This window comes from Echinococcus granulosus (genome assembly GCF_000524195.1).
Source record: "Echinococcus granulosus chromosome Unknown EG_S00002, whole genome shotgun sequence".
Classification (NCBI taxonomy): domain Eukaryota; kingdom Metazoa; phylum Platyhelminthes; class Cestoda; order Cyclophyllidea; family Taeniidae; genus Echinococcus; species Echinococcus granulosus.
Genome location: NW_020170382.1, coordinates 2,765,231 through 2,785,397, shown reverse-complemented (window position 1 = coordinate 2,785,397; position 20,167 = coordinate 2,765,231). Strand labels below are relative to the sequence as shown.

General features: G+C 40.1%; 1 protein-coding gene across 1 annotated transcript; it reads right to left on the bottom strand. All coding sequences in view use genetic code 11, as the record gives it.

The window, feature by feature from the left end:
• Positions 1-473: 473 nt before the first annotated feature.
• On the bottom strand, positions 474-19,928 carry EGR_00633 (Small nuclear ribonucleoprotein Sm D3; the record flags this gene model as incomplete). The annotated part of the gene is made up of 22 exons (XM_024489882.1): positions 474-636; positions 1,722-1,805; positions 3,366-3,455; positions 4,166-4,373; positions 4,550-4,599; positions 6,484-6,719; positions 6,878-6,909; positions 8,813-8,870; positions 10,394-10,481; positions 10,852-10,925; positions 10,980-11,064; positions 11,173-11,350; positions 12,304-12,371; positions 12,409-12,527; positions 15,657-15,724; positions 15,813-15,852; positions 16,186-16,236; positions 16,388-16,465; positions 16,792-17,053; positions 17,309-17,442; positions 17,678-17,973; positions 19,790-19,928. The coding sequence occupies 22 exons, from the start codon at positions 19,926-19,928 to the stop codon at positions 474-476; spliced, it is 2,601 nt and encodes an 866-aa protein (XP_024355879.1).
• Between the last annotated feature and the right edge of the window lie 239 nt (positions 19,929-20,167).

Here is a 20,167-nt window from a genome sequence, read left to right as displayed (position 1 = left end):
TCCACTAGACCACCCTAGTTAGGGCTGATTTTGCGACATCGGGCATGCTTTCCCCCAGCAGTCTTAACCTACGCGTTAGTTTAATTTTGACCATTAATTGTGCCGACAATTTGTTTGCTTTAAGTGAGAACGCAAACGAGTGAGAGTTTAATTTCACGGTTGGTGAGTCAGCACTTCTGCTCGGAAGGCAAAATAGTCGTCTGTCAGTGGGCGAAAAGGAAAATAAGCGGTGTGTGATGCTCTCGACGTGTGCGTTGATCGCTCCGTCACGTGCGCGTCTGGGGTTATCCGTGTGGGTTGGAGGCGGTCTAGTTCATCGCCTGTGATCTTTCTTCCTTTCTGTTATTAGAAGTGTTTCACTGGCTTTCTAACTTGCAAAATAGTGTGGGCTCAAGTCACTAATCACCTTGGCCAAATCAATTCGATGTGCTCGTTTGAGGTCATTGGCGGAAGTCAATCGGTTAGTTTGATGATCACATAAGTGATTTATGGAATATTGAAATGGTTGCCGATTCTATTAAAACATCAAGAACTCCCAATTTTTGAACAAAATACGATTCATCATGCATCACAATCAATACATCAACACATGAATCACTTGAAAAATAACAACAACGGCGGTCAGAAGTAGGATTTCTTTTTACAGACTACCAATTATCCCTCCTTGATTAGCGGTAACAATGGCAATTGTTCCTTCATGGGTTCCACTTAAACCAGTCACGCTTTTTATCCGCACCATACCAACTACTTGAGGCTTCGGTGCTTTTATTGCACATTTTTGTGACAACATTCACATCTATCACATCGGTTTACTCCCTACATTTGATTGAAACGATGAAAGTGACTTTGTGAATATCCGCCTTCCATCCCCACATAAACTTAAATTTGAATGTGACTGAAAGCAATTAAGTTAGGAATTGAATTCGACTCCATGCAACTTTTGGCATTCTATTGCATCATAATGCTTAACACGCGATCGTGACTAAATGTGCAATTTTAAATGTATTCTAAACTAAATATCCTGTCTTCAGTTGAAATATTTAAGCTTACCATCTGACAAATTCCTTAAAGTGTAGCCATCTCCACAACAAATACAAATTTTTGGTAAAATCGTTTGTCAGATGGCAGCAGGTGTAATTGTCACCATAAATTGGGCCATATTTAGCTATAATAGGTCAGTGTTTTATGAATAGCCTGATCAGCAAAAATGCTTCACGTGATGAGAAGGTTTTGTGATGGTAAAATACACGAAGCAGTTGATCACTTTGTGTGTGCTATGGATGCAGTAGGAAAGTGCACTTAGACTCCTCTGTGTGTTTATGAAGGCTGACTGCAATGCCTGCGGGAAAGTAGTAGCAAATGCCGCATGCTCCTGCAGAACTCGCACGCCTCTTCTGCTCAGCCTACTCGGAATACGTTTGAGGAAACCACTAGTTCCATCTAATTGCGTGGCCTGCCTGAAGTTAATGAGTGGTTGCGCTGCAGTTTCATGGGTTTACTCCAGAAGAAAAAGAGAATACTTGGCACCGAGGTTACATTTAACAACAATTAAATGTTCACTTTTCTTGAAGACCTTCAATTTTGTGCAAGAAGAGGTGGGATTGTACACGCTTACCCACTACAAACCATTTTATTGGCACATAATTGATGCCCCTGGCATTCTAATTTCTTTCGGAATTGTACTACTCGACCGGATACACTGCCACGACAATTGATCTTACGGCAGAACTCTCACAAACAACCGAAAATAATTGTGTTGTGATTTATTAAGAACAATTAAATTGATGTTATTATCGAGTATCTCACTAAAGAACTATATGGGCTTCAGTACCAGTAGAAAGCAAGTGGTACTAACGATTTAAACGAGAACTCTTTTTTATAGCCGTGTTATTTTGATATACTTGTGCCTGCTTAGCAGGCTAGCTGTGAGAGAAACTAGGTTTTTGAATGCGCACCATGGACTGAAATGTCTTCTGTTAAAAGTAGTCTCACTATTACTTAAGATGCCTTGAATCACTCCCACTGTTATTTGGAACACTATAGAGGCTACATATTAGCACAATCAGATGAAGAAATTTCACGTAGAAGGACACCATCGAAACCATAATTCTCACATATCTCCCAATCCCTCTTCCTCCTCCTCATTTTTGCTATCCAGAGAATCTTGTATGGCAATGTTCATGCGTCCCGTCATCTTATTGCGCAATTGCATAATCGGTTTGACGAGTTTTATGCGACAGATGAGTTCCAGAGCTTCAGGATCTTTACTCACCTCAGCAATCGCCCCATCATTGGTGAAAGTGCCGAGGAAATTCGGGACCGAAAAGATGGTAAGTAGTCTTTCATCACAGAAGAACTCGTAGCCCTTTTCAAGGAGCTCATTGGAACGAATGATCTGTTGAATGCCTAGGCGTTCACAGAAGCTCTTCACTACCGAGGGTCCGTAGAGGTAGGCCAGACCTGCAGGGTTCTGCTCCCACCCATTAACCTCCGGATCAGGCTCTGACCAGGTGTAGTGGGTCATTAGAATGTTCGTATTTATTTCGGTTGGTCGAGGAGTCAGTTTCGCTACGTAGTCACGGAATTCCTGGAGACTGGAAACCCCAGAAAATTGGACACTAGGTGACATTCCGCTATGGCAGCAGAATATCTTCTCCTCAATGATCGCAATCAAAGGGAGGTAATCAAAAGTGCTGACAAAGGCACGCCACAGACGCCGATTATATCGTTTGACGCATTCGTCAAAGAAGCCGTAGTGGCGAGAGATATGCTGACACTCGTGATTACCTCGCAGAAGATAGATGTGACGTGGATAGCGCAGTTTCAGGGAGTAGAGAAAGGCAAGGGTTTCAATAGACCGTGTACCTCGGTTGATGTAGTTCCCAAGAAAGAGGTACCGGTTTTCCGGTGGGTAGCCAAGAAGCATAAAAATTCGTAGAAGATCACCAAACTGACCATAAATGTCGCCAACAATGTAGAGTGGCGAGGCCATGTAGATGTCCATTACTATAGCGTCTTCCATCAATACGTCTGGCATTACACTACAGAGATGGGTAAGCTCCGCCTCCGACATTTGGGCGTACTTGCCTTTCAGCACCTGGTAATCCGTTAGGCGTTTTATAAGGTGGTCGACTTTTTTGAGCATCTCCTTACGCGATATTGCGGTGCAGCCAAAGCCACAGCTCTCAACCATTTCGACACTGGCGCGTCCACTGAGAATTACCGCGGTTTATTGATCGGAGACAAAGCGTGAATACCTTGAATGTAAGGGGCTTCCACCAAACCAAGGCTTGGTGCTAGGATGAACAGGCACTAGTAAAGGAGAGTGCTGTTGCTCCATCTTTCAATGAGTGTGTATAGATTACCACCGCCCTACATATCGAGTGTAGTTATGTAAATTACGCGCACTTAATGGTTCTTTTATACAATGATCGTCACTATGAAGACGTGGGAAACTTCAAAAAAGATAGCATAGAATTTGTTTTAAGTAAGTATTTTCGGGAGACAAAGTATGTTTTAGAAGATAACATGCCTTTATTAACTAAGTGGCAGTGTGCGACTGCAAATAGATGAACATTTAGCCAGACTTACTAATACAGAGTATTTATGAACGACCCACATTCCCACTAAATCAGCTAGTTTACTCCATCTTTAACATTAAAATAGCTACTTGTTACTGTAATCCAGCAGTAGTCAAGTCACCATCATTTTCCTTTTCATTTACAGTGATAGTTAAGGCTACAAATCCTCCCAAACTGTGAGATCGCTAAAACAATCCACTTCGGTAGCTTGAATCCTTCTTTGAAGAACTCCTGATTTGTAGCCAGGCAAGCAGCAGACAACAAAAAGCCACCTGCTCATTTTCGCACACCCTGCCTGTGCACACTGTACGTGGAATGACAAGGTGTTACCTTTGAAGAACCAAAATATCGGAACTCAAACGTTCAAAATGTTGGCAGAAAATTGGAGAAATTCAACCCATTTAGAAATTATGCGACACCCCTCAAATTCATCATTGCTCGCACTTCGCGGCCAATTTAGCCAGCTAGTGCATAAACCCATCTTGCGAAACAATGGAAGACCATGCATTTCTAGTTGTCTCACAGCCTAGTAGGTTAACTCATTATTAGAAATTAGTTCTACCCAATAATAGTACTTCTAATACTTGACATTTAATGAAACCTGTGACTTCTTGTTTTTACCCTCAATTTTACATGCACGCCAGATCTCGGCAATTCCCTCCAAAAATATCACAATTTGAACACCGTTTTCTTTCCATACATGGAGCATGATACCCATTGTTAAAGCGTGTGTTTGAATTCCCCTCCACGATACTACAGAATGATAAAGCTGCAAATATATGTGAAAACATGCTAAAACGAGTCAGTCTCAAATGTTTAGCCAATACGAATACCGACGCCAGAATGAAGAAGACACCATTAAAACTCGGTAACATGTACGCCCAGTATGTTTTATTTGTTTGCGGAATTTCCTTCCATACGTTTTGGAACTTCAAGGAACGAGGAAGAATACCTGACATTCCCCTTACTTTTTGGCAAAATTTCAACTGGATAATTGATACCGGTTAAAATGGTATACCTAACAGTAAGAACACTTCAGGTTTTACTCCAAAAAACACAACACTCCTCACGAAAGCATCGGATTAATTTGTGGAATCTATATTTCATTGAAATGGTTCTTATTGGAAAAGCACAGCCACCTCATCTTGGCATGCTGACTAAGCATCGTCCGCCGGGAAGTCGAGTGCCTTCCGTTGGTGGATAGCCCCTGGCAGAGAGGTAGTTATTCGTAGATTTACTGCGTTTATTTGTATCATGGCACTGCATGGGAGTCCAGTCTACTGTGCTACAGCCCTGCTGACTACAGTGGCTTTGACCACAACTTCTCCACATCTCTAAACTACAAAAGGACCATTTGTAGGCTGCTGTATCTTGTATTGGGTTCTATTGTAATTTCAATATTTTCTATTCAGACTTTAGTCCGGGGCTGTAAGGAAACCTCGGAGTAGCTACCATGCCTTACGGCCAAGAAAGGAGGCACATTTTAGGCTAGTATTTTTAAGCATAACTTATGGCAAACCACGGTAGATTCCTGACTAGTGTATGGAAAGTGGAAATTTTTTGACGAACAAATTGACTACAATGTCAGTTTAAATGCTTCAATGCAACATTTGTGTAAATCCCCAAAGCGCAAATGACGCACGAAAACACACGTGCCCTACACGAATTCAGCCACTAAAGGAACCTAAATGAGCCACGGTTTTATACTCCTCTAGGTGCTAATTTAAGGCTGCTACCTGATTATGCATTACCGAAGCCGATTTTGTATCGCTTGGACGTCCCTAGAACAATTGGGTCTTTTGCTGGACAGAGAGGGGTTAAGGAAGAAAAGCGGCTGAGGACCCCTATGCCTAAAAACGGGCAATAAGTCAACCACTGGCATTCCAGCAGAACCTGACCCGATGTTACACCAAGGCTTGTAGGACTTCTAAAGTGCCACACCTAAATGAGGCCTTCGCACGCGAAACAAAGAGGCGGGGACCACCCCGCGGCAGAATTTTAGTTCCCAGTGCAGAGTGCGTGGGAAGAGAATTGCAGCAGATCACAACGGGCTTGGCGCCATCTGACTAATTTTACAGCCGATCGCGGCATGGAACACCAGCGAGAGTGCCACGGTCCACCAAAAATAGCACCCCTCCCATCGCGTTTAGACCATGCTGCGACTCAAAATAAAATCACACCCACCCCAAGCACGAGCTTAGCGACACGACAGCATTGCGAACTAGCAACCAAACCCAGCATAGCAGCCTACTCACATAAATGAGCAGGCCTTGCCCCCTTCATCCCGTAAAAGAATGCAGAATAAGTAACTGAGGTATGCAACACTTCCTACAATAACGCAATCTACCTGAGCCAAAAACAGGCACAGCTAGCCAACACTTTATAAAATGTCCACACAGAGGTAGAGGGGAACGACATTGAAAGATATAACGACTGCAAACAACGCATACTTCGATTCACGCTTTCGGTACGAATGTCGAACAAATTAGTCCAACGCATACCATCAAGCAGGCTAGAGACTGCACTGCCATGAACACTATGAAAATCGACATCCACAGGCTGTTAGGAAGCAAGTTACCTAGTAATTAGTAGTGAATACCTGAAACCCACTGTGAACTATGTTTAAAGAAGTCTGAAAGATTGCAGTAGAAAATGTAATGAAATGCAAAATCCTTAGCGTCGGATGAGTGGAGCCCCACGAAGAGGACGAGCGCGACCACGAGCTGAAATGACAGGTGTAAACAGTCCAACTCGGTCTTACATCCAGCACGAACGATGATATTTTTGCCACGCCCTGTTCCCAAGCCGCGAGCACCGAGGGGCCTCTTTAACATCGGAGAATTCTTCAGCATATCAGGCAAAATCAAAAACCTGAAATAATACAGATATGTGAGCGACAAACCTTATTTTACTTCCACGTATATACACATGCTGCAGACTGGAAGTTTTACCATCCCTTGCAGTCATAATTATTTCCTGCATGTGAACATTCATGTTATCCTCAGCTTCAATAAGTTTCCCACGAAAAACTTCACCATTAATTGTTTCCAGTGTAATTACATGGCCCTCGGCATCATGCAACACCTTTATGGGAACACCAACAGACGACATCCCAGTCGAAAATTCAGGAAGAGCGGACTGGTGGACGACATATCAAACAAAATAAAAACTTACAGGATTTTTTCAAAGGTTCAAAAAATGATCATAACATTGGTCAAAACACTTTAGTATATAACAACATTGAGGAATAAGGCTGAAATGGGGCATAGTCAGCTAAATTATACCAAGCATTTTACCAAATACACCTCCGAGAATTTGTAAAATGATGCTAATGTTAATTAATTAAAAAAATTTAGTTTTAAATAAGATTGTGAGATGGCAGTAAGGATCTAGCTGGAAATTTGGGTATCACAAGACATTGCCTATTATTTGGAAATTAAGAAGCAGCAAAGTTAATGCTTTGATCATTTGTTCAGTTAGTTACAAAGATTACAAGTAGACTTAGGTTAGCTTTTGCCGCATTTTTGCTCTGCGTCATTACATTTGAGAAATATTTGTAGACCCAAGTCCTCCTGTCGTTCAACAACTCATTTTACTTCAATGTTGCCCATTTGCGTCTTCAAAAAGGTCTGAAGAGCTATATGACTACTCCCTCTAGCAAGCATATCTGTTTAATTGACCAAGATATCAGGGTATGTTAGTAGCGTTATGGAAGCCAAATCTACCAACTAATGATGAATCTGTACTTAGGCTGCAAAATAAAGGCTTTTACTCCACCTTTTTTATTGTCTTATACATTTTTCGTTGTAAAGCGCAAAAATTCCTGTGGACCTTTTTAACCCGTAAGGGTTTGGTGATTGTGAGCACTTATCGTGTGTTTGAGCCCAACTGCTTTAACAATTACAGTGCCCCGACACTTCTCTAGAGTCAAAAGTAGACGTAATACTTGGACAAAACATATACATTTGACATACAGAAGGCATTTAGACTGCTGGCATGGCTTGAAATCCTCTCACCTCGACGTGGTAAAATGAGTAAGTTAAAAGTGGCTCATTAATCAAACTGAGAGTTAAGCAGTCACCGTGTTACAGCAATTTTTGAATTTCGCTGATTTTTTAGGTCAACTGGGAGTGCGTTTTTAATCAACAGATGCGCTTTCTTTTAGTCTGACTTAAAAAAACACTTTTCATCAAATTTTGCAGGCCATTTGATAAATGTGCGCTCCCCGTAGCTTTTGCCTTTTTTAGTGCTAATAATCTTGGCTATTAACGCGTTTTCTTTTAGACCTTAAAATTAAGCAGTGCTGACTGGCTCTGATAATACACATTTGTTTTAACTTACGGGAATACATATTTGTTTTAACTTACGGGGCATATTTTGAAGGCGATAGTTTGGACGGTTCGGTTTTGATTGTCCCTGCTGATGGCACATTTCTCCAAGCTTCTATCCGGTGATTCCTACCGCCTCCCCACTTTCCTTCCTCGTTATTATGGCGGCGTTATTCTAGTTGGTGTTGGCAGTTTTGCCATGCATATGTTCCTTGCTATGCGCGTGATCAAAGCACGCAAGGACTTCAACTTCCCAGTACTTACATAGAGTGCTTTATTGTTTATTTAGTGCCCCAATATGTACCATCCAAGCAATGATGAGTTTAATTGCATTCAAAGAGCTCACCAAAACTAGCAAGTTTTGTGTTAACTTTATCTTCCCCTTTCCATAGCTTGGAAGTTTTACCGATGTTCTTAATGGGACTTTTTGTCGGAGGGCTTTATTGTCCCGTAGGTTTTTCTACTTCATTCGACTTTTTAAGGTTGGCGCAACATTACTTGGTACGACCTACCTCGTTGGGCGCATCTTCTACTACAAGGGTTACACTAGTGGTGGTAAGCGCCTTCCTTCCATGTAGTCTTACTCTTATGCGCAGTCAACTTGGTGACTTGTTAGGATTTAATGGGTTGATTTTGCATGACGGCAGTAAGGATATTTCTCTGGGGGTGTAATATTAAACACCTTTTAATTATTGGAAGAATTTTACTTCTGACATTTTAGTCCCCTCCAACCGCAAAAAAGGAGTCATTGGATTTGTGGCCTTTATGGCTCTTATGGCAATGAGTGCAGTCTGCGGCAGTGCTCATCTCATCTCTAGCATCAGGTAGTTTATTTATTTTCGTTCAGGTGGGCTTCTTTGATCTTTGTCGACCTATTAGTGAAAGCTGTCTCGAAGCTCCTACCATAATCAGAACTAAATATATTAGCTTCAGCAACATTTGGGAACGTAATTTCTGTTATCTTTAGAAGAAATAAGTTCTTATTATTCGTAGCTCCTGATGCGATTGTGCTGTCTATGTTTGTCCTTATTTCGGCAAATTGCGGGTAGTGTTTGAAGTGGGGATACGATCAGGATACTGGCTTTGGTTAGTTGATCTATCTCGTGGGTAGATCGCTCTTGGGATAGGGTACATTTACATGCTGTTTTTTTTCGTTTTAGAGGCCCTCATTGCTGCCCCAGGCTGTCATCTTAATGCCTCTAGTTGCCACCATGGTCCTGAACCTTTTTGTTTAGCCTTTAACTACCCATTAGTTATTCAAATAGAATTTGCATTTCTGCTCTACTCACTTGATTATTCCGTCGCACATTGGATTTAGGTTTGACTTCGATTTTATGGTAAGTTTTAGGACACGTGAACTTGGTTGCGTCGGCTTGTTGTGATGGCCTTTGTCAGTCCGCACTCTTGTTGGTAGGTAGGTAAGGGAAGTATGATTTGCGGGCGTGAGGGTACCGGTCCTTTTGTCGCCGCCACCTTGGTCAAGTAGAATGTGGGAATGGTTTACGCTTTAGGGATCAGCTCGGAGTTTCCATGTAGGGGGTAGTCAATGGAGTTTTGTGTCGGGGCGACACAAGGGGTGTGGGCTGTGGCATCAGATCTCTGCACTCGTCGTGAGGTGCTCGCGCCACCCAGTCTACTGTTCGATCGGGCTGGCGACGTGTGGGCGGGTGGTGTTGGATATGAGAGGAGCTCGTGAGTAACTCTCGGGATGTGGTTTACGTCCAAGCCTTGATTGCACCATGCTTCGAAGATGTCATGGCGTCAAGACGATAAGGTTAGGACGTTGAAAGGTCTACTTTTCGACTCACGAAGCATGGTGATCTTACGACTGGCCCGGAGCCTAGGCTGGACCTTGATGGATGTCGGTGACTCGCCAGTGAACCCGATTGATTGCCTGAGTACTTTGTGGTGTCGTATCATCTGCTTGTCGTAGCGCGAGAATAGATCCTAGGAATCACGGGAAAGACGGTCGGGCTATGGGTAGTCTGTGCTCTAGTTTCATGGGAGGGAACTTTGGCAGCTGAAATTGATTTGTTAGTGGAGGCGAACCGCAATGAGGTGCTATATTGCGAGATGAGTAAGCGAATATCCAGTTAGTTTCCGTTTGGTGGAGTCGGTGTTGTAGGACTTATTCTCACTGTGACTTCGAAGCCGATATTTTGCAGTGGTTAGCTTTGAGTCGAGAGGCGAGTGTTTATTGTTTTGCACCAGGTTTAGGTGTGTCAATTCTTCAATGACATTATTTGAATGGGTACCTTCGAATATGCTCTTTATGTGTCTGAGGGGTATACGAATGGTCAACTAATAAATTTTATCGGCGAAGCGAGTTCGTGTTGGAACAAATTTTCCAGTTGGTAGAACGTTATGCGTCAGTTCCAGTGTTTCAAAGGCAGGAACGCCGTTAGTGCTACTTGTGTAGGGAAGGTGGGAATCTCTTGCATATTGTGTGTTGTAGTAAGAATCCAGATGCAAGTCATTCACTACCAATGTCACAAAAAATTGCTGATCTGAGACAGGTGTTGCAAGTGGACGCTTTTGCCTCCACGTTTTGTGATTGCAGAAAATCGTATTGCTGAAAACAATGAAATAGGTTCAGAGTTCTCAGTTTGAGGGCAGTTTCAATTTTGGTTGTTGAGTAGCATTTAAATTGGTCTAAAAGTTGACCATGATAGGCGTCACATTCGAACAAGGGAGCATCTTGACTAGTCGACATGCCAATAAGGCCTCAGAAGTGAACATGGTAGTCGATACCGTGGCTGCCAGCTCAGTGATTCAGCTTGAGGAATCGAAACCCCATCAGCGAGTAACCAGGCGCCTTTGTGTGCAAGACTCCACCTATTCTTCATCTTTCTTTTTCCATTGAATCTACCTCCAGTTCCGAATTGTAATCAGCAGTTGTACCTATCGGTCCATTCGGTAACTGTTTTATTTTTAGGGCTTACACAAATTCATCTTCATGATTTCTTCTGTCGAGGACATAAATGCACCACCCTAGTAAAGCACTCACGAGAGTGACCTTGTGCAAAGAGTAGGAAAATGGAATTTTAATGCACCCACCTTAGTGTCTCACTTGCTGCTGTAATAAGATAGCACTTAGGGTGAACAGGCCATACCGTCGTCCCAAAGCTACTAGGGACTTTGCTACTCCTTTCAGCCTAAATTTGGATAACAAAATTTAAGTTAATCAGCTTCTTTAAAAACCGACACTGTCATTTTGCTTCGATTGTTTTTGTTTATTTGCGATTTTAAAGGCGCACGCTTACTTTAAGTGTGTTTGGTTTAAATCGTATACTATTAACAAAGATGTGAAAGTTTTTGTTGAATATGAGTTACTCAATGGAAAAGTAGTCAGCCCAAAACATTGCCGTACAGGGGTGTATCTACTGTTAATGAACGTCCAAGACGTTGTTCTTTGGGCTAGAAATGTATGCTCTGAGGACTCTATTTGCAGAAATTAAGTCAAAACATTGAATTAACTGCAGATAATTTGCAGCGTTTGATGGACTTCCATTCCTGAGTGCTAAGCAGTTTGAACCGGATTGGAAAGGTAAGGGAAATAAAAAATAGTGCCGAAAACTCTTCTTCCATGGAAGTGAGCCATCTCACTTCATGGTGAATTTGACAATTTGAGTGTTCACGAGCTTCTAACACAATGACGGGACAGGGAGCGGTGCATCATAGCACATGGAACCAACAAGCTAAGAATGTTGTTTTGCAGTCAGGCGCTAGCACTGTCCTGTGTTGCATTTTCATGGAGTGAAGCAATCCGTTAGGAGTCAGGGAAATGATGCAAGAAGGTGGAAGATAGTTTTGATCGGTCAGTGTGGGTTAGTCAATCCCTTTTAAACAACTGACTTTACATCAGCTAGCTGTAGGATTCTCCTCCATTAGACAAAAATGATTTTAGATCAACAAAATTTAAGGCGCATCTCTGGTGGCATCGTCTCCCACAAGCTCGCCTTGTTACTATCTGCAAACCAGATTACAATTGAGACGATGGGTCTTTCGGGATTTTAGTAAATGCTCTAGTTAGCTTATTGACAGTAAAACGATGAACTTTTAAGTCTGAATCGGCCATGCATTGTGGCCTCAAACTTTAAGTAAGGATTAGACTGATATTTGTTACATTAGTCTCTTATAAGCTGACATCTGTGTTGCAGACCTAAATGTCTCATAACGTTTTTAGGAGCGACACAACTTAGATGAAATCAAATGCTATCTTTTGGCAATGACGAGTGTACACTGATCCCGCTGACTAAATGCTTAAACGTAGTCTTCACACCAATTTAAGAATGCATAGTTACATATCAATATAATGGGGAAGTATCAAAAGGTGCCTCATCTAAAAGCTAGGCCTATGAGGTGGTGAAGATCCGCAACGCCCCATTAATCACCAAATGATTTCTCCCATAAACTAGAGCACATTATTGGTGTATAAAACTTTTCGTCTGGTGACGACTTCCTAAAATGCTGGCTATAAGTAGACAGCGAAAGACTACTGTGCTATGTTTAGGGACGAAATTGCTTCTAAGATTCTAATTGTAATTTTTATTGAAAGAGGTGATAAAATTGCATCCAAACAGGATTTTTGGGAAGCATAGAATGTTTGAGAAGTAAGCTTTTGGGCCAAATAATTATTGAATAAGCATGAATGGAAAAAGGCCCTAAAATGCCGTGCGATCAAAAAGTATAGTCTTGATATTCAATGTTTTCCTGGATTAACACAATACCATGCATAGTAGATTCAACTGGAATGATCACTGCGCTAAACTGAATGCCAATTCAGCACATTTGAGATGATTTACTAAATTTGGCTTTATTTGTGGGAGAGAAACAGGGATAATTCTACGTGTTACGATGTACCAACCCCTGCACTGACAAATCACAGAGTTCTGCGCACCGCGTTCCCCATGGCTGGATGCAAAATGCCTCCCATGTTTTCCACATCTATTTCTCGCTTCTATAGTCACATTTTAGACCCTACCGGTGCTTCAAAATAAGGTCTATCGCGATTTTTAAAGAGGCTTTAGAAAAAAGATAGCAGAATTCACTTTTAAAAAGTACGAAAAAAGGTGTTTCATTTTCTTCAAAATGATTTTGATTTGTTAGGACTTAGGTTAAATTAATTAGGTTTTAATAAGGTAAAGTTCGTAACACCAAAATATCAGGATTTTTTAAGATCAAGATATGTAATAGCTTGAGTATTATGCCTTCTTTTGCCTTCAGGAAAGTCCAGCGGTGCTACAATAGGTAGCTTGTATGACACATGCATCTATTTGTGACAATCTTCAAAAGCCCAACTCGCTTGCTCGTTCACTTTCGTCAAGGCGAGGACAAGTACGTTAGTGACCATATGACAAATTTTATAAATTGACTACACCATCGATGCTTAAAAAACCGGGTAAAGATTATCTGCATTGAAATGTCACCCCAAATATAAAATTATTGACTGACATTAACAAATTACGCACAAGGGTACTTCACCTTCAATAGATTCGTTTCCCAGAAAGATCACATGATCAAGGGGAGGAAGGAAACAGTTGAGAAGAATTTAAATAGCGCTTAAAGCAAATGATCCTGTGAAAAATATTCTAGCTGGTCTGAGCACCTTATTCCATTCAAAACAAACGTCAATCGTTTGAACTCAGATTTGAAGGAATAATTCAAGGCGTAGAACAGACTTCTCTTAGTAGTTTAAAAGTTATATGAGGCTGACCGATTTGCTATACCATTCATCAAAATTGGCTTAGATTAATCACTCTTCACTCTGACTAAAGCCTATTTAGTTTAACTACCATAAGGATAAAATTGGTTAGTCCCGATTATATGGTAGGATGAAGCGAGCCATCGACTAGACTTTCGTTTTAGTGTAAATGCATAATCGTTATAATTTATAACCTTATTTAAAATTAATGTTCTTTCTCATTAAGCCACTATCCATATTGATATTGTAGTGCCCTGTTTTGAGTGCGTGTTCTAATATTGATGAAAGACCACTTTATTCAAAATATCCATGAGTTAACCGTGAAGATGAAGCTAAAAAATTTTGCCACGCCAGTTTGCAATCTGTGGCTACGCCCCTAAAAGTTTTACTAATTCTACAGGCCTGACACAGGCACAGACACAAAGATGGGCTTTTTGGCAAAACAACTATTCCATTGCTTTCTTGTAATTATCAGTTAAGAAGCACTTTCACGTTGCAGTGCATTTAGCACACACGGGGGTAATTAATGCCATTCCTTCCGATCAGATTTCATATACATCCACATATGTAGGAAATTTATAGTGTCTAATTACATTGCAACGGAATGATGCTGATCATAACTGTACATTCAAATATACGGCCTCTTCCGGCTCTGTGTTTTGTATCTCAACCTTGCCGACGTGACCTTGTGGCTAATCCTCCAGTCCGTTAATAACAGTGTCTTCTCTACCACCCCGGCTTTTAACAGCGGCGGTATCAGTAACCAAATCCAGTCAAAAGGACAATTATCCCAACTTATTAAATTAATTGCTGCACCTTTATATAACGGGAGAAGCTATCTGCTGCGGCCGACTAAAACTACGGAGGGTTACTACCGAAGAACAGTCGAAGGTAGAGCCAACATTGACGATCACCTCAACCTCGTGTACTTTAAGAACTCAATTAACAATCCAAGCACAATTAAACTCGAAGGGTTTTTCAAACTCAGTCCCAAAGATGTCAATGATGATTATGATAAAATATTTGAAACTCGCCATAAACGCCATCTCCCCCACATCTCAAGCACCTGAGTGGAAAGCAGATAAACGAGTGGACAGTGGTAAAAAGTGGCAAGTGGAAATTGATACCGAATACTGCTGACTGGCATAGGCAGTGCACTTGCTGCAGAGTATCATTCAGCCTTAAGAAGAACGAAACCAGCGAATTCCCTTCTCCATTGCAGTTCACAAGGTGAATGGAACCCCAAATTCACCGGAACCAAGGGGGCGTATCACCGACCTTGGGATAAAATGCTTTTTTGCCCCCATGCAAATCTAATGATTACCTCTCTTGGTCAATAAATGGTTCCATATCACCGACTACATTGAAGTGGACCAGAGGAGTGGTAGAGATGCCACCAAAATCGTGCGACTTTTTCTAGTTGCATATCTACGTATTTTGACCCTCCGTTGTTTGTATTTCCATAATAACATCATGGCATTTCAAACATATCTAAAGCCCCCAGACATTCTACATGTTAATTATAGATATGGTTATGCACCATATTACAACTTCAGGGAAGGCTAGGGGCCACTGCCATCACTGTTCATTCATATAAAATATTACTGGGTGTTTAAAGAAGTTTTACGAATTACCAAAGAAATTTAAATAGAACTATATTTACAGTTACGACTTTGGTTTAGTACTCAAAAATTTGAATTGATAGACGGCGGGAATAAGCAACAAACAAAGGATAAAGTGGGATTCAAATCAACACTATATAAATATTGCCTTCGCTGTCACTTAAGCATGCGTTTTGCAAAAATGTGTTAATGAAATAAATCCAAGTTAAATCTTGCGGTGAATGAGGTAAGTTTGTACAAAATCAATTATGATATTGGAACCAGTTTCTTATTATTAATAACAAGGTCCTGAATTTTGACATACAGAACAAACTGCAACATAAAAATAATACCTTAATTCGTCGAAATCAAATGAAAAAGCATTACCTTATGGGAACCAGAGATCCTTTCTAGTGGTAGGTTTGGCTTTTCAGTCCATTACCTCCACCATTTCTGCGTCTTCTGAAACGGTCTTCTGTGCAAATGTTTTCAATGAAATAAAAGGTGATCCTTTAATGATTCTTTAAGTTAAAGGATATCAACGGGCCAAGATTAACCGGTTTGCATTTGAGGCAATCAGCTAAGAAATGTTCATTACTTTTAAATATCTTTAACAGGCTTGACTGAATCCTTTTCCACTACAATTTATTCAACAGCAAAACATTCAATCAGAGATATATTGAAACAAATGCGTGACTAGTTCCATCAACATTCTCTCAATATTAACTTTACTTTACGAATCAATTATGTCACTGTTGTCAACTTGGGTAACCAAAAAATGAGTGGGGAATTAGCGTGAAATTTTCGCCTTCTAAGTGAGCATGCGCAATACATTTTTTATTTGAGCACCCCTTTTAGGTAGCAGGTGAGCAGATTAACATAGCTTCAGGACCGAGGAGGCGCTATTGATCTCCATGATGGAGATTAACTCTGACCTCCCCAAAAAGCTTTGATCCTTTGTGAAATCTCACGGTATCATGGTACAAAATTTCGTCCCCCATCCAAGTTTTTGATCCAGGGTTCTAAAATTGTGATAAAAAGGTAAAAAAACGGATGTATTACATATAAAGGTGGTGGTTTGATAATTTTTCTTGCCTATGTGTGCTGAGAGCAGTCTAGTATTTTTGAAAAGAACATTTTAAAAGAAGAATTCCGACAGTTCAATTAACCAACAAATATTAAAAGTAAAATTGTAAGATGATTAGCAATAACCATAGAAATTTGGTTTGCATAAGAAGGATAGTTCAAGTACTAATAAGTGGGACGGACAAATAGTTGAGACATATCTGATATATAGAACATGCTATACCTAATAATGAGCATCAAAGAAATATATACAAAGTTGCAATCAGAGCATAAAATGTGTAATGGGTAATGTCACACAGTCAGCCAAAATATGGAATTAATGCACACCCACACTCGCGACCACACCATTATGAATCGAGTTTATATAACAGAAATATTTTAGCACACGAACTGCAGCTAATCGCAGAGTAGGTAAGAAATCCTCATTCTCTTCAAGAGTATCAATATAGCTGTAATTGTTGTACTCATAAAAATAGTAGAGCGAAATTTACCTTAGAAGAAACCCTTCGTAAAAAATGAGGACAAAATATACCTGTGATGCTCAATGATGTATTTGAATAGCTTTTCAACTGCATAAAACATTTTAAATTATTTTCTAAATATGTTTGCTGCCAGCATCGCAAATGGGTGCCAGCATAATTTTCTTTCCTAAAACTGGTGTCTCGAGTAGCTGGGGTATTTTCTATCAGTTTGTGACAACCTGTTTCGCCAAACCGTATGGTAAACAGATTGGTCAATTGTACAATAAAAAGTCTGATATGTGGCTTTCAGATTCGTAGAAGACTGTATTTTTAGGTTTTCAAGAGACAATTAAGATGATAAAGTAAATGACGTCTAGTGTAATTAGAATCATGCAGCATTTGGGCTGAAGCTGGTGGAATGTGTGTAAACAAAGCCACTAATTGTATTCTTCATGGATAAAAGCTACTTAAATCAAGAAAGCAGGTTGTGATAAAGGCTAAAACTTATACACAATAATTAATTGTAGAGAATCAGGAAAATTCCTACCCCAAACGGTCAAGTATCAAAATCGAGTTAAATGTAATTTTTTGCAAGAACCATTGAACTTTCAATGTTTGAAACTTGCACAGAGGTATAACCAGTGATCCACGATAAGAATTACTGCAAAACGCAACTCGCCTCTGGTAAAAATTGAAGAAATCGTAATTTAGTCTATAAAGGTGTGCTGTTCATTTATTATCTGTACAGGTCAAATGTAGATCTGTTTTTGGAAAATAATAGCTGCTAAATAATAAAGTATTCTTGCAATCCTAGGAATGCAAATTTACAGCTAAATGAAATCTGTCAAGGTCCTTAGGAAGGGGCATTAAAGAAGTTATTCATCCAAAGTGAAATTTATGACCTTTACTCATTAACAGTAGATTCAAATGCTAGATAAAGTTGAGAATGAACAAATTCTGGGCCATGCTTTTGAAGTGAAAATGAAAGTGGCATGTTTGCTAAATTTCGCCCAACCGAAGAAAACAATGAGGAAACAGAAAAGTTTTTTTTCCTATTTACATAATTATATATAGTTACAAAAGTCAGAATATTTATGGACGTTTGAAGCAGCAATGCAGAAATGTTAATCAATTTTTCGTCATAACTTCTCGTGAGCGAGCGTTCCTGCGTCTGGGCTTGTATGAGAGACGGTAGACATACGATGAGATTCTCTAATAATACAACTGAATTAAAAAGGGTGGCTGCAAATAGATCTCGTGGTCATTCATTTCATGGATATCTGCGACCAATTTAATGGCAGCCGAGTTACAGACGCTGGTATGTCAGTAAAGTTACGGTAGTGGATCAAATGTCCTAGGGTTTCTTCATTCAATTTGGCCAAAAAATATTTTTTAAATATTCAAATTCCTATTCTCAGAACTCATTTGTGGAGGGAATTTAAGTTACTTAAACATAATTAACGAAGCAAATTTATTTTATGCTTCTATTTACATAAAATCATAAATATGAACTTTACTTCCGAAACAGCATTCAGTAGAGTATCTAAGCCTTCAGAATGATTTTGGAACTCTCAGGTGAGGTAGCCTGTCTTATGACGCTCCCCAAAGTCCAATACTGTTAAAACATCAACGTGCTCAGACAACCAAGCAAATAATTACTAAATAAAGTTACAATTGCCTTCTTTTTATCTCCTGATTAGGTTTTCCAGATGATCACATAGGTGTTTCAGGTAGGAGTGGGTAGAAATCAAAATTGTGAAACATCTCTTTTCACTTTAATCCAACAACTCTTGACGACATTTAGGCAGGCTGCAACCTTTAACTCATTAGCTGGCGTCTGAGACAATAAGAACGAAATGGTTAGGAGAGATTTGTTTTGGATCCAAAACTCTGTGCCGAGGACAAGAAGTAAGACCAAGCTGAACTATAAATAAAGGTGGTCCAAGTTTAACAAAGTTCTAGCTCTAGCACAGTCGACGTATCCCGTGCTTCAACTTTCTTTGAAGAGAGAGCGGAATGATATTAAATACATAGCGATATTTGAAGCAAACATCAAAGTGCCACTGGATTTTCTTTCATTAAACAAACCACTTTTTAGGATTTTAGGTATTAGGTGACTCTTTTGCGGAGCAAATTAAAGTGATTTCTCTAAAAAAACACTTATTTGAGAGTAGTGCAGTAGTTAGAGGAAGTTTGGCACGTTTCGAGTTAAACCGAAACTTTTGTTATTCCAAATAGAAGTTGGGATGAAACCATACTGTTGCTATTCATGATAGTAAGTGACAAGTGTGTCCTGCTCCTATCACTGATAACTGGCGCACATCTCCTAGGCTGGTCTAGGCACTATGGTGATGGCAGTTCGTTGACGAAGCGGCTTGTAAAAGAGGTGTAGAGCCCACGGGTATCGAAAAAAGACCTCAGGCAATGTATAGTGATGGTGGTAAAATTCAGCCGTAGTAAGACATTTGAGCGGCGTAACTGTTTGAAACAGTCAGTGACGATGCCGGTTACGTTCGTTCTCCTTGGAGTCTACAAGAGAGAGGTGTGAGGGTTTGCTCAATCTGTCAAGAAACGAAACAAGGGAAGATTCTTTTATCGGAAAAGCAGATCAGGATAAAATACAAACGTTAGGGGTTCCGATTAGAAGGCGCACGCAGGGGCTCTGAGAATAGCTTAGCCACGCTTTTGAAATTTTCCATGTATTAGCTGATCTCTGTGGTGATTTTATATTTTAGGGATATATGCAAAAAACAAACAGTTTTTACATCTCAAAATTTATTTCTTTCCCGGATAAACTGAAAAGCTTATACTAGACCTGAACTTGACCAGTCTGTTACGATACCCCAAGACAGAATTAGTCTCCCGCAAAGCCAGAGGTAGGTCTGCTTGTAGCTTATTAAGGTATCTAAATAACCAACTAAATGAAAGACTAAATATTTCATGGGATGAATGGACGTAAAGGAGGGTGGAGAGGATGACGAGAGGAGCGAATAGTGCAATTTTCGTGTTACTATCTCTCCCTGGGGACTAGCGAAGCATTCAGGTGGAAAAAAGCACTTGCTCTTCATAAATAATGCACATAATTTCCTCCAAAATGCACAACAAATACCACAGTTTGAAATCTTTCTCTCTTCATGACTGTATTTACTTCCTAAAAGCAAAAACATGCTGTATTAAAAGTTTCCATCAACCTCTATAGGCGTACGTAAAGTTGTGTTATTATCAAACATTTTTTTTCAATCTTTAGTTATATAACTTATTATTTGCCCAGTCAAGTATCTCTTCTTCAAGTTCAACAGACTTTTACAAAATTTACCTCTCCATTATCTTTACTGTCTTACTGAAGTGTTTGTAGCCCCCTTGCCAAGCTCGAACTGTAATTTTTTGCCTATTTAATTGAAATTCA